Below are 26,274 nucleotides of genomic sequence, written 5' to 3' on the forward strand. Positions count from 1 at the left end.
TGACTGCTGAGAAGTGTAAGCTTTGGAGTTTGTAGGTGGCATCTTCCTTAGACCATCTCTGCTGCTGCTTTTTTTTTTTCTCATTATTTATTAAAATATAGCTGTCAATAATAAAAGGAGATATTTTATGACACAAGTGTCAGCTTCTTTTTTTTTCCCTTCTTTTTAATTTTTGGCTATGCCCACAGCATGCAAAAGTTCCTGGGCCAGGGGATTGAACCCCAGCCACAGAAGTGACCTGAGCCATAGCAGTGACAATGCCTGACCCAGTGAGGCACCAGAGAACTCCTAGACCATTGCTTCTTTAGTGTCACATGGTACAGACAGACCAGGAGGTTTGAAGTGCGGACAAAATATTGGTTCAGGACAGCTATTAAAGTTTTTATTTTAAAATCTTTATTTTATAGAAATATAGTTGATTCACAATATTATATTAGTTTCAGATGTACAATATTATATTAGTTTCAGATGTATTACATATTTTTCTAGATTATATTTCCTGTAAAGCTATTATAAAATATCGGCTATACTCCCTGTGCTATACATTACATCCTTGTATCTTATTTTATACATAGTAGTCTGCACCTCTTTAATCCCCTAAACCTATCTTGCCCCTCCCCCCACTTCCTTCTCCCCATTGGTAACTAGTTTGTTCTCTATATCTTTGAGTCCATTTCTATTTTGGTATATTCATTTGTTTGTTTCAATTTTTAGATTCCACCTATAAATGATAACGTACAGGACTTATTTCACTAAGCCTCCAGGTCCACCCATGTTGCTGCAAATAGCATAATTTCATTCTTTTTATGGCTGAGTAACATTCCATTTATACCACATTTTCTTTATCCATTCATCTGTTGATTGACATTTAAGCTGCTTCCATATCTTGGCTATTACAAATAATGCTGCTATAAACTTTGGGATGCATATATGTTTTCAAATTAGTGTTTTCACTTTCTTTGGCTATATACGCAGGAATGGAATTGCTGGATCATATGGTAGTTCTAATTTTAGCCCCTGAAGTTTTTAAAGCTATGAATGTAATTTAGCATGAACAGTATCACAGGCAATCATTTTTTTGTTTTGTTGCTAAAGCTGTTGGATGTACATTAGAGTGATTTTTGTGTCTGAGTATGTGACAGTAAAATAATGTTTAAACCAATATATAAATCAAGTCATCTCTACTGGTATTATTAATCTAGAAGTACTGCATAGACAATAGTAAGAGGAAGGACATTTATGCATATTTCCAAATGGGACTTGATCATTTTAAATTTGCTGACTGGCAAAATTTCTCACCAAGTTAGTATAGATTATACCCTACTTCATAAAAGAGAGCAATAATGAAGTTTTTTTTTTTTCCTGCAGCATTTGCTTTCAGAGAAAAATCCTAAAATTTGCAAGTATTTCTGATGCCAGAAAATTATGAAATGTAAGAGTATATTTAGCAATCAGCATGACTTAGCTCATGGTAATTGGCATATGCACAATTATAATTTGCATTCCAGTTATTTAAGCTGAGATATCCTTGATCAGGTTGAACATACTGTGAGTAGAAGAATTCTTTTTCTAAGAAATATGATGGAGAAAGTCTTTGGAGAATGGCCTCACTGAACTGGTAAGTTAATTTTCTCCGGATTTTGATGATTTCCCCAGTTCTTCCATAATTCCTCAATGCTCTGGCCATTTTCTGGTAAGTCATGGTCTTCCGGTTGCCTTTTCTTTTCCCCCAAAGTTGGGCAAGTTTTTCTTTGTTTTTTGATACGAACTGAAAGATGCCTTTGGTCTGGTCTATCCACTGAATACACGATGCCATCTCTGGATTGCACAGGGATTCATGAAGGTATTCAAACAGTCGGAGCTTCTTCCTGCCTAAAATAAGAGGGACGCTATGTCTCACTCCACCATGGCTATACACAAAGAACATCCTCAGAAAGGGTTTGCTGAGTGACTACAGAATTCAAAGCTGCAGTAGAACTGGTTTTCTTCCTACTCACCCCCTTAGAATGCATTTATGGTATCATTTCATGGGATTAAAAGTCAAGGGTCTATTTGGCCTATTGAAGTTTCAATAGAACCGTTCTTTGCTGGGGAAGCTGTCCAAAACTGTGTCCTGTCCTTCACTGACAAAGGGAGGTGTCAAGTCTCTTTATCAGAGTTTCCCAGTTGTCATGTGATCTTTCTTCACAGTTAAATCTTTTTTTTTTTTTTTTTTTTGTCTTTTTGCTATTTCTTTGGCCGCTCCTGCGGCATATGGAGGTTCCCAGGCTAGGGGTCAAATCGGAGCTGCAGCTGCCAGCCTACACCAGAGCCACAGCAACGCGGGATCCGAGCCGCGTCTGCAACCTACACCACAGCTCACAGCAACGCTGGATCGTTAACCCACTGAGCAAGGGCAGGGACCGAACCCGCAACCTCATGGTTTCTAGTCGGATTCGTTAACCACTGTGCCAGGACGGGAACTCCCACAGTTAAATCTTGACTACTAGTTTTATGTCATATATTAAGCTGTCTGCAGAACAACAAAACTGAGTAAAATGGACTGCAGAGTTTCGTGGTTTTAAAAAAACTTGAAAAGCCATTTCGAAAGGGCAACTCATTTGAAGGGGTTTTATTCAAATAAAAAGTCAAATGAGTGAAGGAAGTGAATGCCTTTTGTAAAATGCAAAGCAGTGTGCAAATATAAGTGAAATCAGTAACAAAGAAGGTTAGGTAAAAATGCTAACTCTGGTTCTGCATAATTACTTGAAAAATAAAGAATGGAAAAAAACTGGAGTTAAATGCAAAAATATCTTCATGACATTTTGACACGATTTGAGAGCAATGGCAATGAGCATGGTGATATTTCACTGCTGTGAAATAAAATGGTACTGCCAGAGTTTTTAATCTCTCTTAGGAACACAGCCCTTTATATCTCAGAATAACTAGAAAGGAAATATCTATTGTGGTTTTTGCTTGTTCAGTGGATTGGAGAACAAAGGTGACAACCCGTTTTGTGACTTCTGAATTGGCCTATAAATATCATGTCCCACCAGATCTGTCAGCAGCTAAAAGCCCCATGGCCAAATTCCATTTTCCCCTTGAGAAAGTAGAATAGTAGACTCCCAAACTGCTGTAAACAGTCTCTGGGGTGTAATACTCGTGCATCAGTCATCATTCATCCAAAAACCTCAGAGGTTTTTACAAGGATTATCTTTTGCATTATATTATCTTGAGTTTATAAATTGAGAAATGAAAGGGACTTACCAAAAAACGCATCATGAATTAAAGTCATAGCCTTAAATGAGCTCTCTGCCGCTCAACCAGTGGTCACGTCAATTATAATGGATCCTTGCCTTTTAAAGTTTGTTTTCAATTTTGAAAGAAATGTTTACATTTTTATTTTTTAAAACCAGAAGTATTTTTAAAATTTTTATTATAGTTGATTTACAATGTTCTGTCAATTTCTGCTATATAGCAAAGTGACCCAGTAACACACACACACACACACACACACACACATATACATTTTTTTCTCACAATATCCTCCATCATGTTCCATCACAAGTGGCTAGATATGGTTCCCTGTGCTATACAGCAGGCTCTCATTGCTTATTCATATCAAATGTAATAGTTTGCATCTACTAACTCCAAACTCCCAGTCCATCCCACTCCCTCCAAAAACAAACTGAAAGTAAAAGCCCAAGTCTCTCCTATATCCCTAGAAAATGATTTATTTTTTGCATATATAAAGATATGCATACCCTTTACAAATTAAAAATGTTATCACAATATTTTGTATGAATAATATACAGTAATAATATATACTAAATAAATAATAGAACAATATAGAGATTAGCTATAGATAGAGGAAATACTAAATTGTTAACAATGGGGCATAGTGTGGGACAAAAGAATATTTTCACTTATTTTTTATATACCTGAATTTAGTTATTTGCTTTTTAGGGCTGCACTCACGGCATATGGAAGTTCCCAGGCTAGGGGTAGAATTGGAGCTACAGCTGCTGGTTTATGCCTCAGCTACAGCAAAGTGGGATCCAAGCCACATCTTTGACCTACACCACAGCTCATGTCAAAGCCAGATCCCCGACCCACTGAGAAAGGTCAGGGATCAAACTCACATCCTCATGGATACTAGTTGGATTCGTTTCCACTGCATTACAGTGGGAACCCCCATTTGGATGTTTAATAATGAACATTCTTACTTTTGAATTATGGAAGTAAAAAGGGTTACAACAAAAAACAAAATGTATTTTAGAGTATTTTTTGTTTCGATACTTAAAATATGCCTTGTTGCCTTTTAATAATTATATATGTTCTATTTTTATGACTGTACTATTTTTCCCCCAATAATGAATTCCTAAAGTATTTTGAAGTTTCATTGTTTCAAATGTATTGCTGCTTCAAGTTGAAGACTCAGCTCTAAAAGTATGCATATGCCAATGAATTGGTATGGAGTGACTGGCCAGTGGGGACATACTGTATAGCTCAGGGAACGCTGCCCAATAGTCTGTGATAATCTATACAGGAAAAGAATCTGAAAAAGAATGGATGTATGAATATGTGTAACTGAATCATTTTGTTGTACAGCAGAAATTATCACAACATTGTAAATCAACTATTCTTCAATAAAACCTTAAAATGAAAAAAATTTTAAAAATAAAACAGAGTGGTAAATGATACTTTCCCTAATGGCAAAGCTCCAAAGCATGAAACATCAATGAAAGGACACAGGTGTCATACCCTGGAGTTAGTAGTTAATAGGTTTGTTTAAAAAAAAAAAAAATAGATGATAGACGTAGAAGTGCTAGTCTTCTATTAAATTGCTATCATCATTCAATATCCAATACTAATATTTAGTAGATCTACTTATATGATTTTACACATTATTCCTTGCTGGATTAGAATATTCCTGAATAGTTATATATATATATATATATATTTTTTTTTTTTTTTTTTTTTTTTTTTTTTTTTTTTGTCTTTTTAGGGCTGCACCCTTAGCATAGGGAAGTTCCCAGTCTAGGAGTTGAATTGGACCTGTAGCTGCCGGCCTACACCACAGCCATAGCAGCTTGGGATCCTGAGCTGCATCTGCAACCTATACCACAGCTCATGGCAACGCCAGATCCTTAACCCACTGAATGAGGGCAGGGATAGAACCCACAACCTCATAGATACTAGTCGGGTTTTTCTTTCTTTTTTTTTTTTTTCTTTTTGTCTTTTCTAGGGCCGCATCCGAGGCATATGGAGGTCCCCAGACTAGGGGTCTAATTAGAGCTGTAGCCGCTGGCCTACACCAAAGTCACAGCAACGCCAGATCCACGCTGCGTCTGCGACCTACACCATGGCTCATGGCAATGCCGGATCCTTAACCCACTGAGCGGGGCCAGGGATCGAACCCCCAACTTCATGGTTCTTAGATTCATTAACCATTGACCCATGACAAGAGCTCCCTGATACTAATCAGGTTTGTTAAGGCTGAGCCACGGGAGCAGCCCTAAAAAGTGGGGGGGGGGGGGGGGGGAAGGCTAAGTCACCACAGGAACTCCTAGAATTTTATAATTCTAGGATACAGCATATTGTTTTATAGAAACAAAACTAGTTAACTCAAAAACTATTCATTTTGGAGTTCCCATCATGGTGCAGTGGAAATGAATACGACTAGGAACCATGAGGTTGCGGGTTCAATCTTATTCAGTGGGTTAAGGATCCAGTGTTGCCCTAAGCTGTGGTGTAGGTCGCAGATGGGGCTCGGATCTGGCATTGCTGTGGCTGTGGCATAGGCTGGCGGCTGTGGCTCTGATTCGATCCCAGGCCTGGGAACTTCCATATGCCACAGGTGCAGCCCTAAAAGGACAAAAGACCCAAAAAATAAATAAAATAAAATAAAATATATATATAGGAGTTCCCATCATAGCTCAGTGGTTAACGAATCTGACTAGGAGCCATGAGGTTGCGGGTTCAATCCCTGGCCTCACTCAGTGGGTTAAGGATCTGGCGTTGCCGTGAGCTGTGGTGTAGGTTGCAGACATGGCTTGGATCCCAAGTTGCTGTGGCTGTGGTGTAGGCCAGCGACTACAGCTCTGATTGGACCCCTAGCCTGGGAACCTCCATATGCCATGGGTAGAGCCCTAGAAAAAGCAAAAAAATAAAAATATATATATATATATGTTCACTTAAAATTAATTTTAAGTATGGATAGCTATATGTAAAAGAATGAAATCAGAACATTTTCTTACATCATTTACAAAAATAAATTCAAAATGGACTGAAGACCTAAATATAAAACCAGAAACCAGGAGTTCCCGTCGTGGCGCAGTGGTTAACGAATCCGACTAGGAACCATGAGGTTGCGGGTTCGGTCCCTGCCCTTGCTCAGTGGGGTAACGATCCGGCGTTGCCGTGAGCTGTGGTGTAGGTTGCAGACGCGGCTCGGATCCTGCGTTGCTGTGCCTCTGGCGTAGGCCAGTGGCTACAGCTCCGATTCGACCCTAGCCTGGGAACCTCCATATGCCGCGGGAGCGGCCCAAGAAATAGCAACAACAACGACAAAAAGACAAAAAAAAAAACAAAAAACAAAACCAGAAACCATAAAACTCTTAGAAGAAAAGCACAGGCAGAACACTCTTTGACATAAATTGTAGAAAAAAAGTTTGTTTGTTTTTTTTTTTTAGGACCACACCAGAGACATATGCAAGTTCCCAGGCTAGGGTTGAAAGGGAGCTACAGCTGCTGGCCTAAGCCACAGCTACAGCCACGCCAGATCTGAGCCATGTCTGTGACCTACACCACAGCTCGATGCAACACCGAATCCTTAACCCACTGAGCGAGGCCAGGGATCAAACCTGCATCCTCATGGATACTAGTCAGATTCGTTACTGCTGAGCCACAATAGGAACTCCTGTAGCAATTTTTTAAAAAAAATCTGTTTCCTAAGGCAAAGGAAACAAAAACAAAAATAAACAAATGGGACCTACTTAAATTTAAAAACTGTTGGGCAGCAAAGGAAACGACTGACAAAATAAAAAGACAACCTACTGACTGGGAGCAAATATTTGTAAATGATATGACCAACAAATAGTTAATATAAAAAATAGACAAATAACTCATACAACTCAATGTCAAAAAAACAAACAGCACAATTAAAAAATGGGCAGAAGAGCTGTAGATATTTTTCCAAAGACATACAGATGGCTAACAGACACATGCAAAACTTTTTAGGCTCAATATTACTAGTTATCAGAGAAATGCAAATCAAATGCAAATCACAGTGAGGAGTTCTCAGGTGGCTCGGCAGGTTAAGGATCCAGCATTGTCACTGCTGAGGCTCAGATTTGATCCCTGGCCCAGGAACTTTTGTATGCCATGGGCACAGCCAAAAAGAAAAAAAAAAGGCTGCATGGGTATATCACGCAACACAGAAAATGTAGCCAATATTTTATAGTAACTTTAAAGGGAGTATAACCTATAAAAATTCAATCACACATTGTAAACCTCAAACTAATTTAAATCAATTATCAAACTATTGTAATCAACTACTGCAATAAAATTTTTTAAAGCAAAAATTTTTTTTTTTTTTTTAGGGCCTCACCTGCAGCATATGGAGTTTCCCAAGCTAGGTTTCAAATCAGAGCTACAGCTGCCGGCCTATGCCACAGCCACAGCAACACCAGATCTGAGCTGCGTCTGCAACCTATGCCACACCTTGCAGCAACACCAGATCCTTAACCCACTGAGCAAAGCCAGGGATCAAACCAGCATCCTCATGGATAATAGTTGGATTCCTTACTGCTGAGCCACAATGGAAACACAAAAAGCAAAATAATTTCAAATAGCTATGATAAAGTAGCATTTTAAGAACTGCAGAGGCGTTCCCATTGTGGCTCAGTCGAAATGAATCTGACTAGATCCATTAGGACGCAGTTTCGATCCCTGGCCTTACTCAATGGATTGAGGATCGGATGTTGCCATGAGCTGTGGTGTAGGTCTTAGATTCTGCTCAGATCTGGCATTGCTGTGGCTATGGTGAAGGCCGCAGCTACAGCTCTGATTGGACCTCTAGCCTGGGAACCTCTATATGTCACAGGTGCAGCTCTTTAAAAAGACAAAAAAAACAAAATCAAAAAAATTGCACGTAAAATAAAACTAAATTGTAACACTCATAAAATGATAAATGATTGGACTAAAAATAAATAAGTAATTTTCCTTTCTATTTTTCAGAAAAAAAAAAAAAATTGCAGAGTTCCCATCGTGGCTCAGCAGTAATGAAACCAACTAGTATCCATGAGGACCCGGGTTCAATCCCTGGCCCCTCAGTGAGTTAAGGATCCGGTGTTGAGGATCCACAGCTCACAGGACACAGGTTTGATCCCTGGTCTTGCTCAGTGGGTTAAGGATCCATTGTTTCCGTGAGCTGTGGTGTAGGTCACAGAAATGACCTGGACCTGGTGTTGCTGTGACTGTGGTGTAGGCCAGAGGCTGCAGCTCTGATTTGACCCCTAGCCTGGGAACCTCCATATGCCCCAGGTGCGGCCCTAAAAATACAAAAAATAAAATAAAATAAAATTGCCCCCTGAAATTGGAATGTATCTTATAGTCTGACTATATAGTAGGTCAGTTCCTATTTTTTACTATCATAAACATTGCAAGGAACATCCTAATACATATATATGTATACACATGCACCTAAGATATTTGGGGAAATATCTATAGTACCAGACCATAGGCATAATGCTGTATGTAGATTTTCTCACTTAATTTATATAGCAACCTTACAATGTCTGTACAATTACTGTGATTCGCTTTTTTGAATAAGGCAACTGTGGTATAGAAGGTTAAGTGATTTGGCTGGGCTCACATAATTAACCCAGTGTTCACACTCAACCACTGAGTTATACAGTCACAAAGAGTCAGAAGATATGAGCACTCAAAATTTTGGTAGGAATCACTGAACTACCTTACAAAACTTTATACCAATTTATACTCCCTTTAATAGCGCACATGAATATGTGTGGCCTACATTTTAGCCAACAGAGGCTACTATCCTGCTTTATTAATACTTTTTTCTCTTTTTGGCCATTCCTACAGCATGTGGAAATTCCCAGGCCAGGTATCGAACTTGCACCACAGCAATGACCAGAGCCACAGATGTGACAACACCAGATCCTTAGCCACTAGGCCACCAGGGAACTCTTGCTTTAATGCTTATCCCTACCTTTTTGTGGGGTTTTTTTTTTGTTTTTGTCTTTTGTCTTTTTCGGGCTGCACCCACAGCATATGGAGGTTCCCAGGCTAGGGGTCAACTCAGAGCTACAGCTGCCGGCCTACACCACAGCCACAGCAAGGCCAGATCTGATCTGCATCTGCTATAGGTGTACAGTATAATGACTCACAGCTTTTAAAAGTCATACTCTATTTAAAGCTATTATAAAATATGGGCTATATTCCCTATGTTATAGACTATATCCTTGTAGCTTATTTTATACATAATACCTCTTAATCGCCTACTTTTTTTTTTTTTTTTTTTTTTTTTTTGTCTTTTTAGGGCTGTACCTCAGCATATGGAAGTTCCCAGGCTAGGGGTTGAATCAGAGCTGTAGCCGCCAGCCTATACCACAGTGCTATACCCTATAGCACTCAGGATCCAAGCTGTACCTGTGACCTACACCACAGCTCATGGTAATGCCAGATCCTTAACACACTGAGCAAGGCCAAGGATCGAACCCATATCCTCATGGATACTAGATGGGTTCTTCACTGTTGAGCTATAACAGGAACTCCTTAATCTCCTACTCTTATATTACCTCTCCCTGCTTCCCTCTCCCCACTAGTAACCACTAGTTTGTTCTCAATAAATCTGAATACGGATTTATCTGAGTTAAGTAACACCCTGTACCTTCACCAGACGTCTATGAAACAATTGGAAAACTCATCCAAGATGAATAGCTTGGAGTGGTTTCTCTGTTAGAGTTAAATATTCTCAATTGTGATAAGAAAATATTTTGTAAATACAATTCCAAACTCAGATATTAAAGCTGCTTTGGGAATTCCCTTGTGTACAGTGGGTTAAGGATTCAGCATTGTCATTGCAATAGCTGGGCCACTGCTGTGGCATGGGTTTAACCCCTGGCCCAGGAGTTTCCATGTGACACACATATGGCCAAAAGAGTAAGTAAAATACAAAATAGGAGTTCCCATCATGGCTCAGTAGAAATGAATCTGACTAGCATACATGAGGACGCAGATTCGGTCCCTGGCTTCATTCAGTGGGTTAAGGATCCAGTGTTGCCGTGAGCTGTGGTGTAGCTTGCAGATGTGGCTTGGATCTGATGCTGCTATGACTGAAGCATAGGCCAGCAGGTACAGCTGCGATTCGACCCCTAGCCTGGGAGCCTCCTTATGCCAAGGGTGCAGCCTTAAAAAGACCAAAAAAAAAAAGGTAAATAAAATAAAGCTACTTTGAGGAAGATTTGGTTCTTTTACCTATACAAAGAGTGATGGAGCCACATACCTTTTCCTCCCTTTTGCTGAAGAACAGCAGGTTGTACCAGCTGGTTTTCAGGGATGTTCTGCAGAGACTGATGAATATTTCCTTCAAAATAGAGGTCCGCAGCACCGTTCTACATAAATAATGCAGCAGGATGTTAAGTGGGATTTTCCATGTGGCCCCCAGCTGGTGGCTAAAGTCAAAAGCTGAGGGTAAAAAGAGTGTTCGGGGGAGTTCCCACTGTGGCATAGTGGAAACAAATCCAACTAGTATCCATGAGGATGCGGGTTGGATGCCTGGCCTTGCTCCGTGGGTTATGGATCCAGCGTTGCCATGAGCTGTGGTGTAGGTTGCAGACTTGGCTAGGATCCAGCATTGTTGTGGCTGTGGCGTAGGCCAATGCCTGTAGCTCTGATGGGACCCCTAGCCTGGGAACTTTCGTATGCCCCCAGGTGCAGCTCTAAAAAGAAAAAAGAAAAAAAGCAAGTGAGAAAGAACCAAAAGAATTATTAGTAGAAATTAAGGTGCCAGTAAAAAGGGAAGATGGATTTCCATTGCTGAACTAGATGCCCATCTGGGCAAGAGGAAAAGAGAAGAGAAATATGGCAGCCAAGGGAGGGCAGAGCCAAGAGAGGAGACAGGATTAAGCAGCCTGAGACCCTACCATTACATATGGCAAGGAGATGTGGGCCTCCATGGGTTAACTAGACACTGTGTGAGCCATCTGACTACACCTTATACCAGAGGGCTGCCCAGGAGGCAAGGAATCCCAGGCATAAGAGGCTATACAGTGTATGCTGAGGGTGGAAGGAGAAGTGGAAGCAGGGTTGCCAGTTGTAGCAAATAAAAATATTGGGCATCCTATATTTTACCTAGCTACCCTAAGGGGGGAGGGTAAAAGAGGTTAAGCAGGAAGCAAAACGCCTCTATTTTATTTAGTTAGTTAGTGAGTTGGTTAGTTATTTTCTTTTTACGGATGTACCTATGGCATATGGAAGTTCCCAGGCAAGGGGGTGGGGCATCAAAACAGAGCTGCAGCTGCCAGCCTATCCCACAGCCACAGCAACACCGGATCCGAGCCCCAATTGCAACCTATGCCACAGTTTGCGGCAATGCCGGATCCTTAAGCTACTGATCCAGACCAGGGATCACATCTGCATCCTTATGGAGACTACATAGGGTCCTTAACTCACTGAGCCACAATGGGAACACCTTTTTTGTTTGTTTGTTTTCAAAACTCCTTCTTTAAAGTAGTATCTTGCTGGAGAGGACTTGACAGAACAATTTACAGGGACAGAAAAAGGATGTTTGACATAGCATGGTTGAAGGTAATGACTGAAAGAAAATTTCTATTTACATTCCCTTTATTAGATTAAGACTGCTTGATAAAATGGATACATCAAGAAAACAATGTAAAAGAAGACACGGAGGGAGCGATAGATGGTGATAGATGGGGGGGACACTTCTGTTTGCGGGAGGCTACTAAAACAAATGAATTTGCACCATATGCATAGCTAGCTCTGAGCTTGGAAGGGAAAACAGAGCAAGTTAATACAAGTTAATAAAGCCAGAGCCGGGGATGTTTCAGGGGAACCATAACTTTCCTACAGTTTTCCAGATGGACCTAGAAGCATCGACATGAGAGCCCTAAAAACACTTCCTCTTTATAGAAACCATTTAAAGCCGTCTGACGCCAGATGAAGAACAATAACGAGGGGCAGTTTCCTTCTTGACAGCACTGATGATGCCCCGTGTGGACGGCTAAATTCACGCCACAGAGGGCTGTGAGTAAGCAGTTTCGGTCAGTGCTGTCTTTAAGCTGCTTTCAGCTGGCATCCACCAAGGGGAAGGCTGGTGCAAAGAGGAAATCTGCCTGTTACTGAGGGATGGTGGTCTCCTGCTTAAAGTACTCACTATTACAGTTCTCCAATTATAGACCGGTTCCTCTGTGGGCAGCACACCATAGCTATTGGAATTTCCTCTGACATGAGAACAGTGGTTGATGAAAGCCAGGTAATTTTTGTAATCTAATTTAAAAACAGAGAAAAAAAAAAAAAACCTGAGAAAGTCAGTTTATATTATGTATGTCTGTGTGTGCTTATGCATGCTTCTATGTTTACACATGCAATTGTTCTTTCATGTGTTCTGTTCCCACTTTGCTTTTATTGTGACACTATTATTACAGATACATCTTACATAGCCCATGTCTCTTACTACAGAAGAAACTCCTTGTAGGTGAAGAGCCCATGAGTTCTTTTAACTTGGAACTGCCCATAACACCCTATATAAACTCAAGAGGCAAAATATCTGCATCTCATCTAGACTATCTTTCTAAAGTCTAAGGGTAATGGAGGAGTTCCTGTCGTGGCGCAACAGAAATGAATCTGACTAGGAACCATGAGGTTTCGGGTTCGATCCCTGGCCTTGCCCAGTGGGTTAAGGATCCAGTGTTGCCATGAGCTGTGGTGTAGGTTGCAGACGTGGCTCGGATCTGGTGTTGCTGTGGCTGTGGCATAGGCTGGCAGCTACAGCTCCGAATGGATCCCCTAGCCTGGGAACCTCCACATGCTGCAGATGCGGCCCTAAAAAGACAAAAACAAAACAAACAAACAAACAAAAAAACCCAAAACCTTAAAGTCTAAAGGGTAATGGATAAGGAAGAATAAAAATATTAACCTTCTGAGTAGAATAACTACTCCTGTGGATGGGTAGAAGGCCTGTAAGATAAATTAGAATAATTGAAAAGCCCCCATGAAAAGTTAAATTTTATGTCCTAAGAGTTCCCTGGTGGTCTAGTGGTTAGGATTCAGTGTTTTCACTGCTGCAGCCCAGGTTCAATCCCTGTTCTGGGAATTGAGATCTCACATCATTATTTAGGAATAGAAAATATATGCAGACCTGTCTCCAAAGGCAAAATAAACAAAAGAAAAATAAACAAATGGGACCTAACTAAACTTGAAAGCTTTTGTGCAACAAAGGAAACCATAAACAAAACGAAAAGACAGCCTACAGAATGGGAGAAAATATTTGCAAATGACTTGATATCCAAAGTGTTAATTTCTAAAATACATAAATAGCATATATATGTTATAAAATTAGGTTGTGACGGTCATTGTATAACTATAAATGTAATGAAATTCATTGAGTAATTAAAAAAATAAGTCATTTACATACAGTAAAAAATAAATAGCACATATAACTCAATATCAAAAAAATATCAAAACAATCCAACAAAAAAAATGGACAAAAGGCCCAAATAGACATTTCTCCAAAGGCATACAGATTCCTAATAGACACATGAAAAGATGCTCAACATCACTAATTATTAGAGAAATGCAAATCAAAATTATAATGAGCTATCACCTCACACCAGTCAGAATGCCTATCATCAAAAAGTCTACAAATAGGGAGTTCCCGTCTTGGCTCAGAGGTAACCAACCCAACTAGTATTTATGAGGACACAGGTTTGATCCCTGGCCTTGCTCAGTGGGTTAAGGGTTCAGTGTTGCTGTGAGCTGTGCTGTAGGTTGAAGACGCGGATCAGATCCCGCATTGTTGTGGCTGTGGTGTAGGCCAGTGGCTGTAGCTCCTCTTTGACCCCGAGCCTGGGGACTTCCATATGCTGCAGGTGTGGCCCTAAAAAGCAAAGTAAGTAAATTAATTAATTAAAGGAGAAAAAAGTCTAAAAACTATAAATGCTAGAGAGGATGTGAGAAAATGGAACCCTTGTATGCTTAGTGGTAATGCAAATTGGTACAGCCACTATGGAACCATTTATGGTCCCCGTGCCAGAATGCTACCATATGATTCAGCAATTCCATTCTTGGATATATAGCCAAAGAAAATGAAAATTCTAATTAAGAAAGATACATGCACCCCAATATTCATATCAGCACTATATTATATATGTATAGTGGAACATTATTCAGACATAAAAAAGAATCAAATACTCCATTTGCAGCAACATGAATTACCTAGAGAATATTATACTTAGTAAAACAAGTCAGAGAAAATAAGTGCTATATGATATCACTTACATGTGGAATCTAAAAAATAATACAAGTGTGGTATATATACACAATGGAATACCTTCGGCCATATAAAAGAACAAAATAATGCTATTTGCAGCAGCATGGATGGAACTAGAGACTCTCATACTAAGTGAGGTAAGTCAGAAAGAAAGATACCATATGATATCACATATCTGGAATCTAATATACGGCACAAATGAATCTTTCCAAGAAAATAAAATAATGGACATGGAGAACAGACTTGTGGTTGCCATGGGGGAAGGGAAGGGAGTGGGATGGACTGGGAATTTGGGGTTAATAGATGCCAACTATTGCCTTTGGAATGGATAAGCAATGAGATCCTGCTGTATAGCACTGGGAACTATATCTAGTCACTTATGATGGAGCATGATAATGTGAGAAAAAAGAATGTATATGTGTATGTGTGACTGGGTCACCTTGCTGTACAGTAGAAAATTGACAGAACACTGTAAACCATCTGTAACGGAAAAAAATAAAGATCATTAAAACAAAACAAAAAAACAAAAAAAAGAAAAAATAATACAAGCAAAACAGAAACAGACTTTCAAATATAAAAAATAAACTTGTGGTTACCAAAGGAGAGAGGGAAGCAGGGAGGGACAAATTAGCGGTATGGGATTAACAGATACAAACTACCATGTATAAAATTAATAAGCACCAAAATATATTGTATAGCACAGGGAATTAGGTGTAATAATTTATAACGGAGTATAATCTGCAAAAATACTGTGCTGTACACCTGAAGCTAATACAATACTATAAAACAATTTTACCTTAATAATAAATAAAAATCAGTAAAATATAAAATACTACACCTAAAAAAATTTTTATTTAGTTGCTGTGGTTATGGCTGTGGCAGGCAGCTGCAGCTCCAGTTTGACCCCTAGCCTATGCCGCCGTGCAGCCCTAAAAAGCAAAAACAAACAAACAACAACAACAACAAAAAACTTATTTAGGATAGACAACCCTGGATGATTTCTGCAATCATTAGAATTAATTCTAGATGCAGTGGGTAAAAATGGGTCTTTCTCTATGCTGGTCATGATTTTCACATGTGTACGTGTGTGAGCAACAAGCCATTTGATGTACCGGCAGACAGAAGCAGCCTGACGTCTTTACCTGAGGAGTACTGAAGATCTCCTGTTGAATGCTGCCTCAGTACTTCGAAAGCATCTTCAAATGCTTGACCCAGCTTGTCTTGTTCAACACAAGCCTGTGAGAACAACAGCAGAACTCTGGTTTTTTTGTTTTTGTTTGTGTTTATTTGTTTGCTTGTTTTGGCCATATCTGCAGCGTGTGGAAGATCCCAGGCCAGGGATCAAACCCTCACCACAGCAGGAACCCGAGCCCCTGCAGTGACACCAGAGCCTGAACCCACTGCACCATAAGGAAAGAACTCTGGAGTTATGGAAATTTCCAACTGAACTTAATTTTATATGAAGAAGGAATTCTCAAGCACAGCACCATTGACATTTTATGTGACTAAATTAGGCTGTTGTGGGGGACTGTCCTGTGCATGGTTATTGTGTGCTTTATAGCACCTCTGGCTTCTACCCACTGGATGCTAGTAGTACCCCCACAGTTGTGACAAACAAAAATGTCTCAGACATACCAAATAAACCCTGGGGAACAACATCAACCCTGGTTGCGATCCCCTGCTCTACAATATGGTATTTAGAGAATAACAGTCATTACATAGTACAGTATTTAACATTTGATAAATTTTTAGCAAGAAGTTATATAGGAGGAGACCGATCTGGAAAAAGGGATCAAGGTTAAACAGAATCTGGAGTTCCCATCGTGGCTCAGTGGTTAACAAATCCGACTAGGAACCATGAGGTTGCGGGTTTGATCCCTGGCCTTGCTCAGTGGGTTAAGGATCTGGCGTTGCCATGAGCTGTGGTGTAGGTCAAAGACATGGCTCGGATCCTGTGTTGCTGTGGCTCTGGCCTAGGCCAGTGGCTACAGCTCCAATTAGGACCCTTAGCCTGGGAACCTCCATATGCCATGGGAGCGGCCCTAGAAATGGCAAAAAAGACAAAAAAATAAAAATAAAAATAAATGAAACGAATCCTCTTAATTTCAAAAACGTGTCTCCAAGACCTAAAATTGAACTGTTTTACAAAACATCTTACGAACCGTCTCACACCCTCATTAATCTAATTCACATATTTTATTTTCAAAGTGGAGAAAGAGTATAGAAGATTTTAAAATGCCAACTTACCATGCTTCATTCATAAACTGACAATTCTGAAAAAAGACTAATAAGTAAAAAACAAAATTAAGGAGTTCCCTGGTGGTCTAGTGGTTAGGATTTGGTGCTTTTCTCAGCTACAGCCTGCTGGTCTGGCAACTGAAATCTGACATCAAGCCACTGCACACCATAGACAAAAAGAAAAAAAAAAAAAAAAAAGAAAGAAAGAAAATAACAAAAAAAGAAATTAGTTTTCTATTTAATTTGCCTCTGAATTAAAAGAACTTATTCAAAATATTCTCTAAATATATCTTATATAAACCAAAAGTACTTCCTGAATTCTCTTTGATGAGTACAAATTTCCTTTCTACAGAAATTTCCTACAAAGATTTATTTTTGCTTTTCTATGATTACAAAATTTCCTAAAGGTTAAAGTAGCTAAATATGTGTAACTGAATCACTTTGCCGTATACTTGAAAGTAACACAACATTATAATTAACTATGCTTAAATTTTAAAGATTAAGAAATAAATGAAAAAGCTAGTTAATTACATAAATTACTTATATGAAAATATAGAAATAATTTGAGTATGTTTAAGTATTTCAAGCCTTTCAAAATTCCTTTAAGTATTATTTAAAAATTCTAGAAATCAAAATCTTTTTTACCTTAGCATAATGCTCCATTTAGAACAGTAATTTTTTATTTTAATATTTCTGGTGTCATAGAGACTTCTGACAATCTGGTGAAAGATTTTTTTTCTCTCATGAAATGTGAATTTACAAATAAAATGCACTCTGTGAAACCCATCTGCGGACTTTTCTAAAATCCTAGGTTAAGAACCCTGGTCTATAATTTCACGTTATCTACTTTCTTATCTCTGAAGTAATTTAGATTTTGTTTTAAATAAACAATTATGATACTAACCCACAATAAATGATTTTTAACTTTGTGTTCTATAGAACTACACAAAGAAAACAAATCCACATAACAAGAAAGAGTGCGTGGTGGGTCCAGCAGAGCTTATCATTTCTTTCCGCACACACAGCAACTCTGTTTTCAGAGCTTATTCTGAACACACAATGAACTTACTCTTTAATATTTAACACTACATAATACAAAAAGATGATATAATCTAATGTTCTTATTATACATATCCATATTAATATCATATATCAAACATCGAAATTCTATTCTGCTCTTGGAAATCACTGTCATTTAAAAGATAATATGAGAAGAAAAATTATAAACATGCTAACAATATGAGGTGGTGGATATGTTAACTCGTCTTACAATGGTAATCGTTTCCCAATATGTCAAATCATCATCTTTATTCCTTAAAACTTACACAATGTCAATTATATCTCAGTAAAGCTAGGGGGGAAAAGACACAGCTTCCCAATGTGGGGGATGTTGAAGAATTTAGCAAAAACTTAAAAAAAAATCCATAAATTAGAGTTTGGGCTATGGTCCCTAAAGAATATTACCAGTGTATGTATTTTTAAAAGGCCCTATCAATGACTTTCAATTAATTATACCTCGACTCATAAGCACTGGAGCAAATACATAACCTGAATGTTGTACTTTTGAATTAAATACTTACATGAAATTACTCTCTTTGACTAATCACTGCCCACAAATTATTATTATTATTATTATTATTATTATTTTGTCTTTTTAGGGCCACACTCTTGTCATATGGAGGTTCCAGGCTAGGGGTCGAACTGGAGGTGAACCTGCCAGCCTACACCACAGCTCACAGCGATGCTGGATCCTTAACCCACTGAGCGAGGCCAGGGATCGAACCTGCATCCTCACGGATACTAGTCAGATTCGTTTCCACTGAGCCACGATGGGAACTCCCGCATCGTTACGACAATTAAAAGTAGCAAGTCCAAAGAGAAAAAAGCTGGAAAACATTATTGATCACTTCAGTTGCTTAATATTTCTAATATCAGAACAGGCAATGAGAACCACTCATTAGGCCAAAGAAGAAAATTAACTGTAAATACAAATAATTTTGAAAAACATACACTAAACACTTACCAGGAAGATACTTCAACTCTTCACCAAGCTGTTTCATTAATACCAGAATGGGTATTAATGAAAAGACAGAACTGTCAAGAGCTCACTGGCAGAGTTGCATTAAGTAGCTGTTTTTAAGGAAGTGCTACAAAAGGGGATTTTTTTTAAAAGATACAGTGCCTTCATGATTTCTATTTCATGATACGGCCATTAGACACCAGGGGCTAGTATTTTGAAGAGGCATAGAATATTTGTATCCTATGGGCCAAAAGCCTTAGAACAAATGCCATGAAACCCCCAGCCCTGCATGATCTGCAGCTTTTCTGCCCCCAGCAACCCTGGGGGACACTTCTGACCTGTACAACCCTTGTTCATCCTTCTTTTTAAAAACTCACTCCTATTATTTCACCCCTGATTTTGGAACCTGGGTCGTTTTCTTGCCTGGACTATTAACAGCCTTCACTCTTGTCTCTTTCCTCTCAAACCACTTTACTCATAATGTCATTCACTGATTGCCCTACTTAGAGATCTTAAAGGCACAGGCCCTAGCCCTGGCATTCGAGGCTCCTCATTCCAGCCTTAATTCTAGTTACCACCATCCCTTTAAGAGGAGGAAAGGGAATCCACGCTATGGGCTTCCCTCCACACCTGGATCCAGTAACAGCTCCAAAACAGAGAAGCCTGTGGACCTGCTTAAAGCGGTTGCATTGGCAGAGCGGGTCCAGTTCTCTTATTTAGCCCGAAGCTTTATTTGGAATGGTTTTTGGAGGCTCAGATGGAAATTATGGGGTCCTTCCTTCACCTATCAGGCTTCCTTCCCAGTCCATCCATCAGCTCATTTACCCCTTTTCTCTTACCTTTCCATTGGAGGCCAGTCTAACATCTACACGTACTCCAGGTAGAAATAACTTTCCCCTCTAACGCACGGGTCTGCAATACCCTTAAGTAACTGTAACCTCTGTTATTTTAATAGATGTCACATTTAGCCAGGGGGAAAACCACCTAAGAATTTTTTGTAAACCTGGTGGGTGGGGAGAGAGACTTTGTGTTTTGCATGGTTGGAATCTCAGCTCACCTTGATATGGGACTATTGTTTTGGACCAATTACTTATTTGACCCAGTTTGTTATGCAAATGTAAACACACATCCCCTCTTCTGAAATGCAGATGTTATAAGTAACAAGTGTATAAAATCGAATCGCAGATGTTGATGAGTTTTAATCCGGCCAAGACTACGCCCTTTTCCCATCCCTTTATTTCGGTTGCTATACTTATTAAACAAATATGTATTACTGAGCTCTTTCCTGTGCTAGACACTATCCTGAGACCAGGGACCACAGCCCTGGACAAGTTTGGGTGAGTAAAAATGATTTTTTTAAAGAAAAGCAAACTGGAGTTCCCGTCGTGGCTCGGTGGTTAATGAACCTGCATAGCATCCATGAGGACGCAAATTCAATCCCTGGCCTTGCTCAGCGGGTTAAGGATCCAGCGTTGTCCTGAGCTGTGGTGTAGGTCACAGACGCAGCTCAGATTTGGCATTGCTGTGGCTGTGGTGTAGGCAGGCACAGCTCCGATTAGACCCCTAGCTTGGGAATCTCCATATGCCGCTGGCGCGGCCCTAAAAAAAATTCAATTAAAATTTAAAAAAAAAGCAAATTAGAGAAGTGTTAAATAACAATAAGTACAGAGAAAACAATAAGAGAAAAGTGATGGTGAGTATATATGGTCGTAATGAATAGTCGCAAAATTTCTAAGGGAATATGTGTGAGCTGAAATCCAAGGATAAGAAAGTGTGAGCAAAAGAAAAGCAGAGATGCAGTGAAGCACCTGAAACAACAGACACCAAGAACCTGAGATGGGAATGAGTTTGGTTTATTCAAGGCACAAAAAAGAAAGACAGTAGAGCTGGAGCAAAATGAGCCTGGGGGCCAAGAGGCAAAGTTCAAGAGGAAGGAGGGAGTCCCCATCAATCCACACATCAAGCCCCCAAATAATAACATTTTCAAAAGAATCTAAAAATTGCATATGATAGTAGTTACCTGCTTAGCCCCATTTCACAGATATCTAAACTGAGGCTCAAAGACATTCATGGTTTTTTTCCTAAGGTCCAATTGCTAGTGACAGATGGGCTGGGTTGGGTCCAGATCTGGGCCCAAATGACTTCATGCATGTACCCTGGACTGCCATGTTGGAGCCCTGTGTTTGCAGGCTCGGTTTCATTAGACCAGGGTTCTCAGTCCTGAGGGCAGTTCCCATAGCCCCCAGCAGATTGTTATAGTAAAGACAAGCTTGGTATGTATTTGAAAGTGAATGGAAAAACACAGTCAATTTTCTAGGCCAACATTTTCCCCAGCTGGTGTCTCCAGAGTTTTATTCTGCAAGACATAAATAAATGAACCCTAAAAAAAGAGTGGAGTGAAACCAACGAGAACATGATGTTTCCGGGGCACAATTCTATACTACAGATGAGAAACAGGCAGTTTTGAAACCTTTGTGAGGGTAAGAAAATGCTTTCAGCAACTTAAAAAAAAAATATGATATGCTGTCCTTAAAAAAAAAATGACTGTTTTTTTGCATTCTAGAGGTCAAAGCTCCTATCCTTGAGAACATGATGAAAGTTATGATGAGCTATTTCTCCAGGAAAATGCCATCAGTACAACATTTTCAGGCAAACTCTCCCAATCAGGCCAATATAACCCAGTTTATGAGCTCCTGCTGTATGGTGTTTTCAAAGTCTTCTTATCCAAGTACTTTTTCTTGGGGCATGTGTGCCCAAGATATACACACAGAGCATCTTTTTAGGGGTGGACACCAATGTTTCCCTTAACTCTAGAATGGAGCTGAGTAACAAGGGCTCTAAAGACAGGATCCCTGATTGACAGATTCTCTTTTGCAGAAGTTCATTGCCCTCAGTGGCAACTCAGATTATTTTAGAAAATTGTAAGCAGCAGATGTGCTGAAGTCTAAATAATATGGTGCCAAGCTTCAGGTGGAAGACTGCATTTTCTGAGAACAGAGAACTTCAGAGCTCAGGGAAAAGGGAGACTAAGTTCAAGCTTTTATCATCCTTCGCAGTTTCTATTAAAATAATTTAATTATGTAGGGTATTAAAGAACGGAGTCTTCATCTTAGTTAGATGTCTGAAAATCTAATAAGAAAATAATATTGCTAGACCAGGAAAAAGGTGCCAGAAAATTTCTTATGTCTGAGTAGAATTCATAGAACCAGAGAGTACGAGACGAGTAAGTAACTCTTACCCTCATTTTAATAATTACTTGTACTAAATTACTCTTTGAAACTTATTGAAACTTTTTTTTTTTTTTTTTTTTTTTTTGTCGTTTCTAGGGCTGCTCCTGTGGCATATGGATATTCCCTGGCTAGGGGTCTATTCCAGAGCTGTAGCCACTGGCCAGAGCCACAGCAATGCCAGATTTGAATCATGTCTGCAACCTACACCACAGCTCATGGCAACACCGGATCCTCAACCCACTGAGCAAGGCCAGGGATGGAACCCGAAACCTCATGGTTCCTAGCTGGATTCCGTTAACCACTGTGCCACGACTAGAAGGCCTTGAGACTTGTTTTGTGGCTGAACATAAGGGCTGTCTTGATGAATGTTCCATTTGCACTTGAAAGAATGTGTGTTTTGAGGTTACTATATGTAGTGCCGGATAAACGTCAATTAGATCAAGTAGGTTGATAATGTTTAAATCTTCCATATTCTTAACTGATTTTTTTCTCTGCATTTTCTATCAGTTACAAAGAGGAATGTCAAACTATAATTGTGGATTTGTCTATTTCTCTCTTTAATTCTGTCCATTTTTGCTTTCATGTGTTTTGAAGCTGTTATTAGATGCATACTCAAACCTGTTGTGTTCCCATTGAATCAATCCTTTTATCATTATAAAATTTCTGTCTTTCCTTCTTTTCTGGTAATCCTTGAAGTCTACTTTGATATTAACCACACTAGTTTTCCTATACTTTTTACTTTCAACATGTCACTCTGAAGACACACTTTAAATATATAAATGTAGTTAGGTATTGCTTATTTTTACCTAGTTTGATGATCTCTGCCTTATTGGTGTTTAGTCCCATTTAGTAATTACTGATGTAGTTACAGTTAGCTTTGTCTTCCATCTTGCTATTTGTTTTCTATTTGTTCTATTTATTTTTGTTCTTCTGTCTCTTCTTTCTTTTGGATTAAATATATTTAATTATTTCATTACATTTCTTCCATTAGCTTTTCGTAATATCACGATGTGATACGATATGATATACTTCTGTAATTTATTTTTAGCGGTTGCTCCAGGGGCTACAATACTTAATTTATCAAGTCTACCTTGAGTTACCATTATATCACTTCATGTATAAGAAGCTTATCACCGTATAATTCCATTTACATCCCCTCCCATCTTTTGTGCTACTCTTGTCATTATATTAACTTCTACATATGTTATCATAATAGATTATTTAACCCTCACGGTAATGCCCTGAGGTGCTGTTATTATCCTGAGCTCCAACTGTGGCTCTGTCTCACCTCTCTGTGTAAATTTGGACAAGTTATTTAACCTCCCAGTTTTCTCTATAAAGTAAGCATAATGATTTTACTTACTACATAGAGTTATTGTGAAAACCTGAACAAATTCATGTCATGTACTTTGGACAGTTGTAAGCATTTAACAAGTGTTGAACACATGTTAGGTCCTGCTTTGTAATTATCCCTGTATTACGGATGACATAACAGAGGCTCAGGAAAGTTAAGTGATTTACTTTAGGTCACACAGCGAGTGATAGAAGTGAAGGTTTTCAAACCAGTTCTACCTGACTTCAGCCAAAGGCTTTTAACCATTCCACAGGACTTTGCTTCCTTATCTGTGAAGTAAGACTGAGAATAAGAATAAGAACAAGAATTCGATAATGGCCTCATGTCAAAGGGCTCCTGAGATAACATAAGAGAAGAGTAGTAAACACACCCAACGGTGGCTATTACCACCAAAACTGTGCCTATTTCACCACCCCTGGGACCTACAGCCTAGCTCAAACCCACCTCTGAGGCTGAGCCTGGTCTCTCCTGCCAGATCTGGTGCCCCTTCCCAATAATCGGGCTGGATAAATATTCACCATAGGTGCTAGTATTTACTGTAATTACTGTAATGGTTCTCACCAGTGTTCATACCAATAGAGGAAACTCCTCTGACACAGGACAAGTAAAAAAACCACCCAGCTCCATAGCGAGGCGGGGAGACAACAGATTTACTCTTGTGACTTCCGTGAAGGCACTGAAGGGGGTTTGGTTTGTTAGAACCACGAAAGGGCTCTAAATAGTCCTAAGACAGTTGTCACAACTGTGAGAATAGGGTCTGACAGCCTATTGGCGCACCTGACAGCATTCTAGATGAGGAGAGGTGAGCTAACCCACAGCCAAATTTTTATACATCTTTATTTTGAACCTTAAGAACAAGTGGGTCTCTCCACTTCAGTCCTTTTGGCCTCAAAAGCTTCTAAATCTAAACCATTCACTGGTTTGGGAAAAGGAAGAATGAGTTGTCCCTCCTCTTATTGGGGTCATCATGCCTATTTTCTTTCTTTTTTTTTTTTTACGTTGAAGTATAGTTGATTTACAGTGTTTCAGGTGTAGAGCAAAGTGATTCAGTATACATATAGATGTATGTATGTGTGTGTAAGTATATATACACATATATGCATATCTATAATACATAATATATTTTTTCAGATTCTTATCCATTATAGGTTATTACAACATATTGAATATAGTTCCTGTGCCATCATGCCTATTTTCACTTTCTAGTTCACTCAGAAGACAGATGATTTTGCTTCATCTCCAAATCCTTTTGGTGAGGTTTTTTTTTTTTTTTTTTTTTTTTTTTCCTTAAAATTTGTGAGTGGCAAACCCTATGTTTTAACAAAATCAATTAGCAGGGCAACAATATCTTTCATTAAGAAGCAGCATCCTCTTCCTACAGAAGTTAATGGGATGTAGGGAACTGTTAGGGAAAGTGGGATGGGGTGGGGAAGGGATTCCCTGAGCTCAGAATATTTTGGGAAACTGACCCATTAAGGGGATCCCAAGTTACAGCTGTGTGCCTATAACAGGCTATGAGTTTCTGTCTCCAGTGACTATTTACTATGAGATTTATACTCTCTGGCTCGGCTGCTATACATCATAAAATTTATAGTCTCTTTGTATTTAACTTCTATCAGATACTTGCAATTAGCAATGAAAATACTCTAATACTTGGAGTTCTCATTGTGGCTCAGTGGTAACCCGTGAGGACGAGGGTTCAATCCCTGGCCCCACTCAGTGGGTTAAGGATCTGGCATTTCCTCTAGCTGTGGTATAGTTCACAGATGCTGCTTGGATCTGGTGTTGCTGTGGCATAGCTCAGCAGCTGCAGTTCTGATTTGACCCCTATCTTGGGAAACTTCCGTGTGCCATGGTTGCAGTTCTAAAAAGACCAAAAAAAAAAAAAAAAAAAAAAGAAAAAAAAGGAAAAAAGGAAGAAAAAAGAAAAGGAAAAAAACACAAAATAAATAAGTGAAAGACAAGAAAAAGAAAATACTCTAATACTTTCTAAATAGATTTAAAAATTTATAGCGTGTCTTTGGTGTGGTTAGAAAAGAGAGAAACCTTTCAAAGATAATTTCAAGGGGTTCTCAGTACTGTTCTGCTCCAATTTTTTACATATCATCTCCATGATAACCACCATGATCATATAACCTTATACTTTCATAAGAATTCTGTCATTTTTAGCATAATCTCTGCCATATTACTTTAACAACTTGGGTGGAGGGAGCAATTCTTACATGTCTTTTACTTTCCCAAAGCAGGTGGTAAAACACCGTAACTACTAACATAGGACTTTAGTGGAGGTTGGATGAATAAATAAGTGCATTGTATCATTTAACTCTCACTATAGCCCTTGAGGCCAGCAGGGCAACTGTCACCCCATTTGCTGGTGAGGAAACTGATACTCAGGAGATGAGAGGTCACTCAGTGAGTATTAGGTTTAGAACTGGGATCTCCTCATGCTCAATTCGGCTTTTCAGATATCATCTCTGGAAAACATTGGCAGATACCAACTGGTTTTTAAAGTTGTATTTTCTTAGTAAGCAAATATGCTGAGAGGAGGACAAATACACATTTAAATAGTTTTATCTTACAAAACTAGGTTTATTATTTAATAAGAAAAGAAATGTTTTAAGAGTTCCCACTGTGGTGCGGTGGGTTAAGGACCTGGTGTTCCTGAAGCTGCAGTTCAGATTCAATCCCTGGCTGGGGAACTTCCAAATGCAATGGGTGCTGCTAGGAGAAAAAAAAAAAAAAAACTTAAAACACACAAAAAGAAGCATTTTCACAACTGCTTTTTCCATATCAAATTTTTGTTGTTTGGGGTTTTTTAAAAATCTATTTAAGGAGTTCCCATCGTGGCTCAGTGGTTAACGAATCCGACTAGGAACTATGAGGTTGTGGGTTCCATCCCTGGCCTTGCTCAGTGGGT

At 39.1% G+C, this 26,274-nt stretch overlaps 1 protein-coding gene across 7 annotated transcripts in view; it reads right to left on the reverse strand.

Annotated features, from left to right (window-relative positions):
- Positions 1–373: 373 nt before the first annotated feature.
- The window catches only part of SPIC (Spi-C transcription factor), a 69,517-nt gene continuing 43,616 nt past the window's right edge, over positions 374–26,274 (reverse strand). For 3 of the 7 annotated variants that reach the window (XM_084957408.1, XM_021092694.2, XM_084957407.1), the window contains 5 exons: positions 16,763–16,912; positions 15,658–15,751; positions 12,401–12,513; positions 10,511–10,619; positions 374–1,872 (listed from right to left, as the gene is read on the reverse strand). In XM_084957408.1, coding sequence (XP_084813534.1) covers positions 1,445–1,872; positions 10,511–10,619; positions 12,401–12,513; positions 15,658–15,751; positions 16,763–16,765 — 747 coding nt within the window. In that variant the 5' untranslated portion in view covers positions 16,766–16,912 and the 3' untranslated portion in view covers positions 374–1,444. Of the gene's footprint in view, positions 1,873–10,510; positions 10,620–12,400; positions 12,514–13,162; positions 13,204–15,657; positions 15,752–16,762; positions 16,913–18,776; positions 18,853–26,274 lie in introns of those variants that run through there. The other 4 variants (XR_014804229.1, XR_002344202.2, XM_021092696.2 and 1 more) reach the window with 4 other exon arrangements.

The sequence above is a fragment of the Sus scrofa genome, chromosome 5 (assembly GCF_054392235.1).
Source record: "Sus scrofa isolate SSC_HxYL_T2T_F1_AM1 chromosome 5, Sscrofa_HxYL_maternal_Yorkshire_Landrace_v2.0, whole genome shotgun sequence".
NCBI lineage: Eukaryota > Metazoa > Chordata > Mammalia > Artiodactyla > Suidae > Sus > Sus scrofa.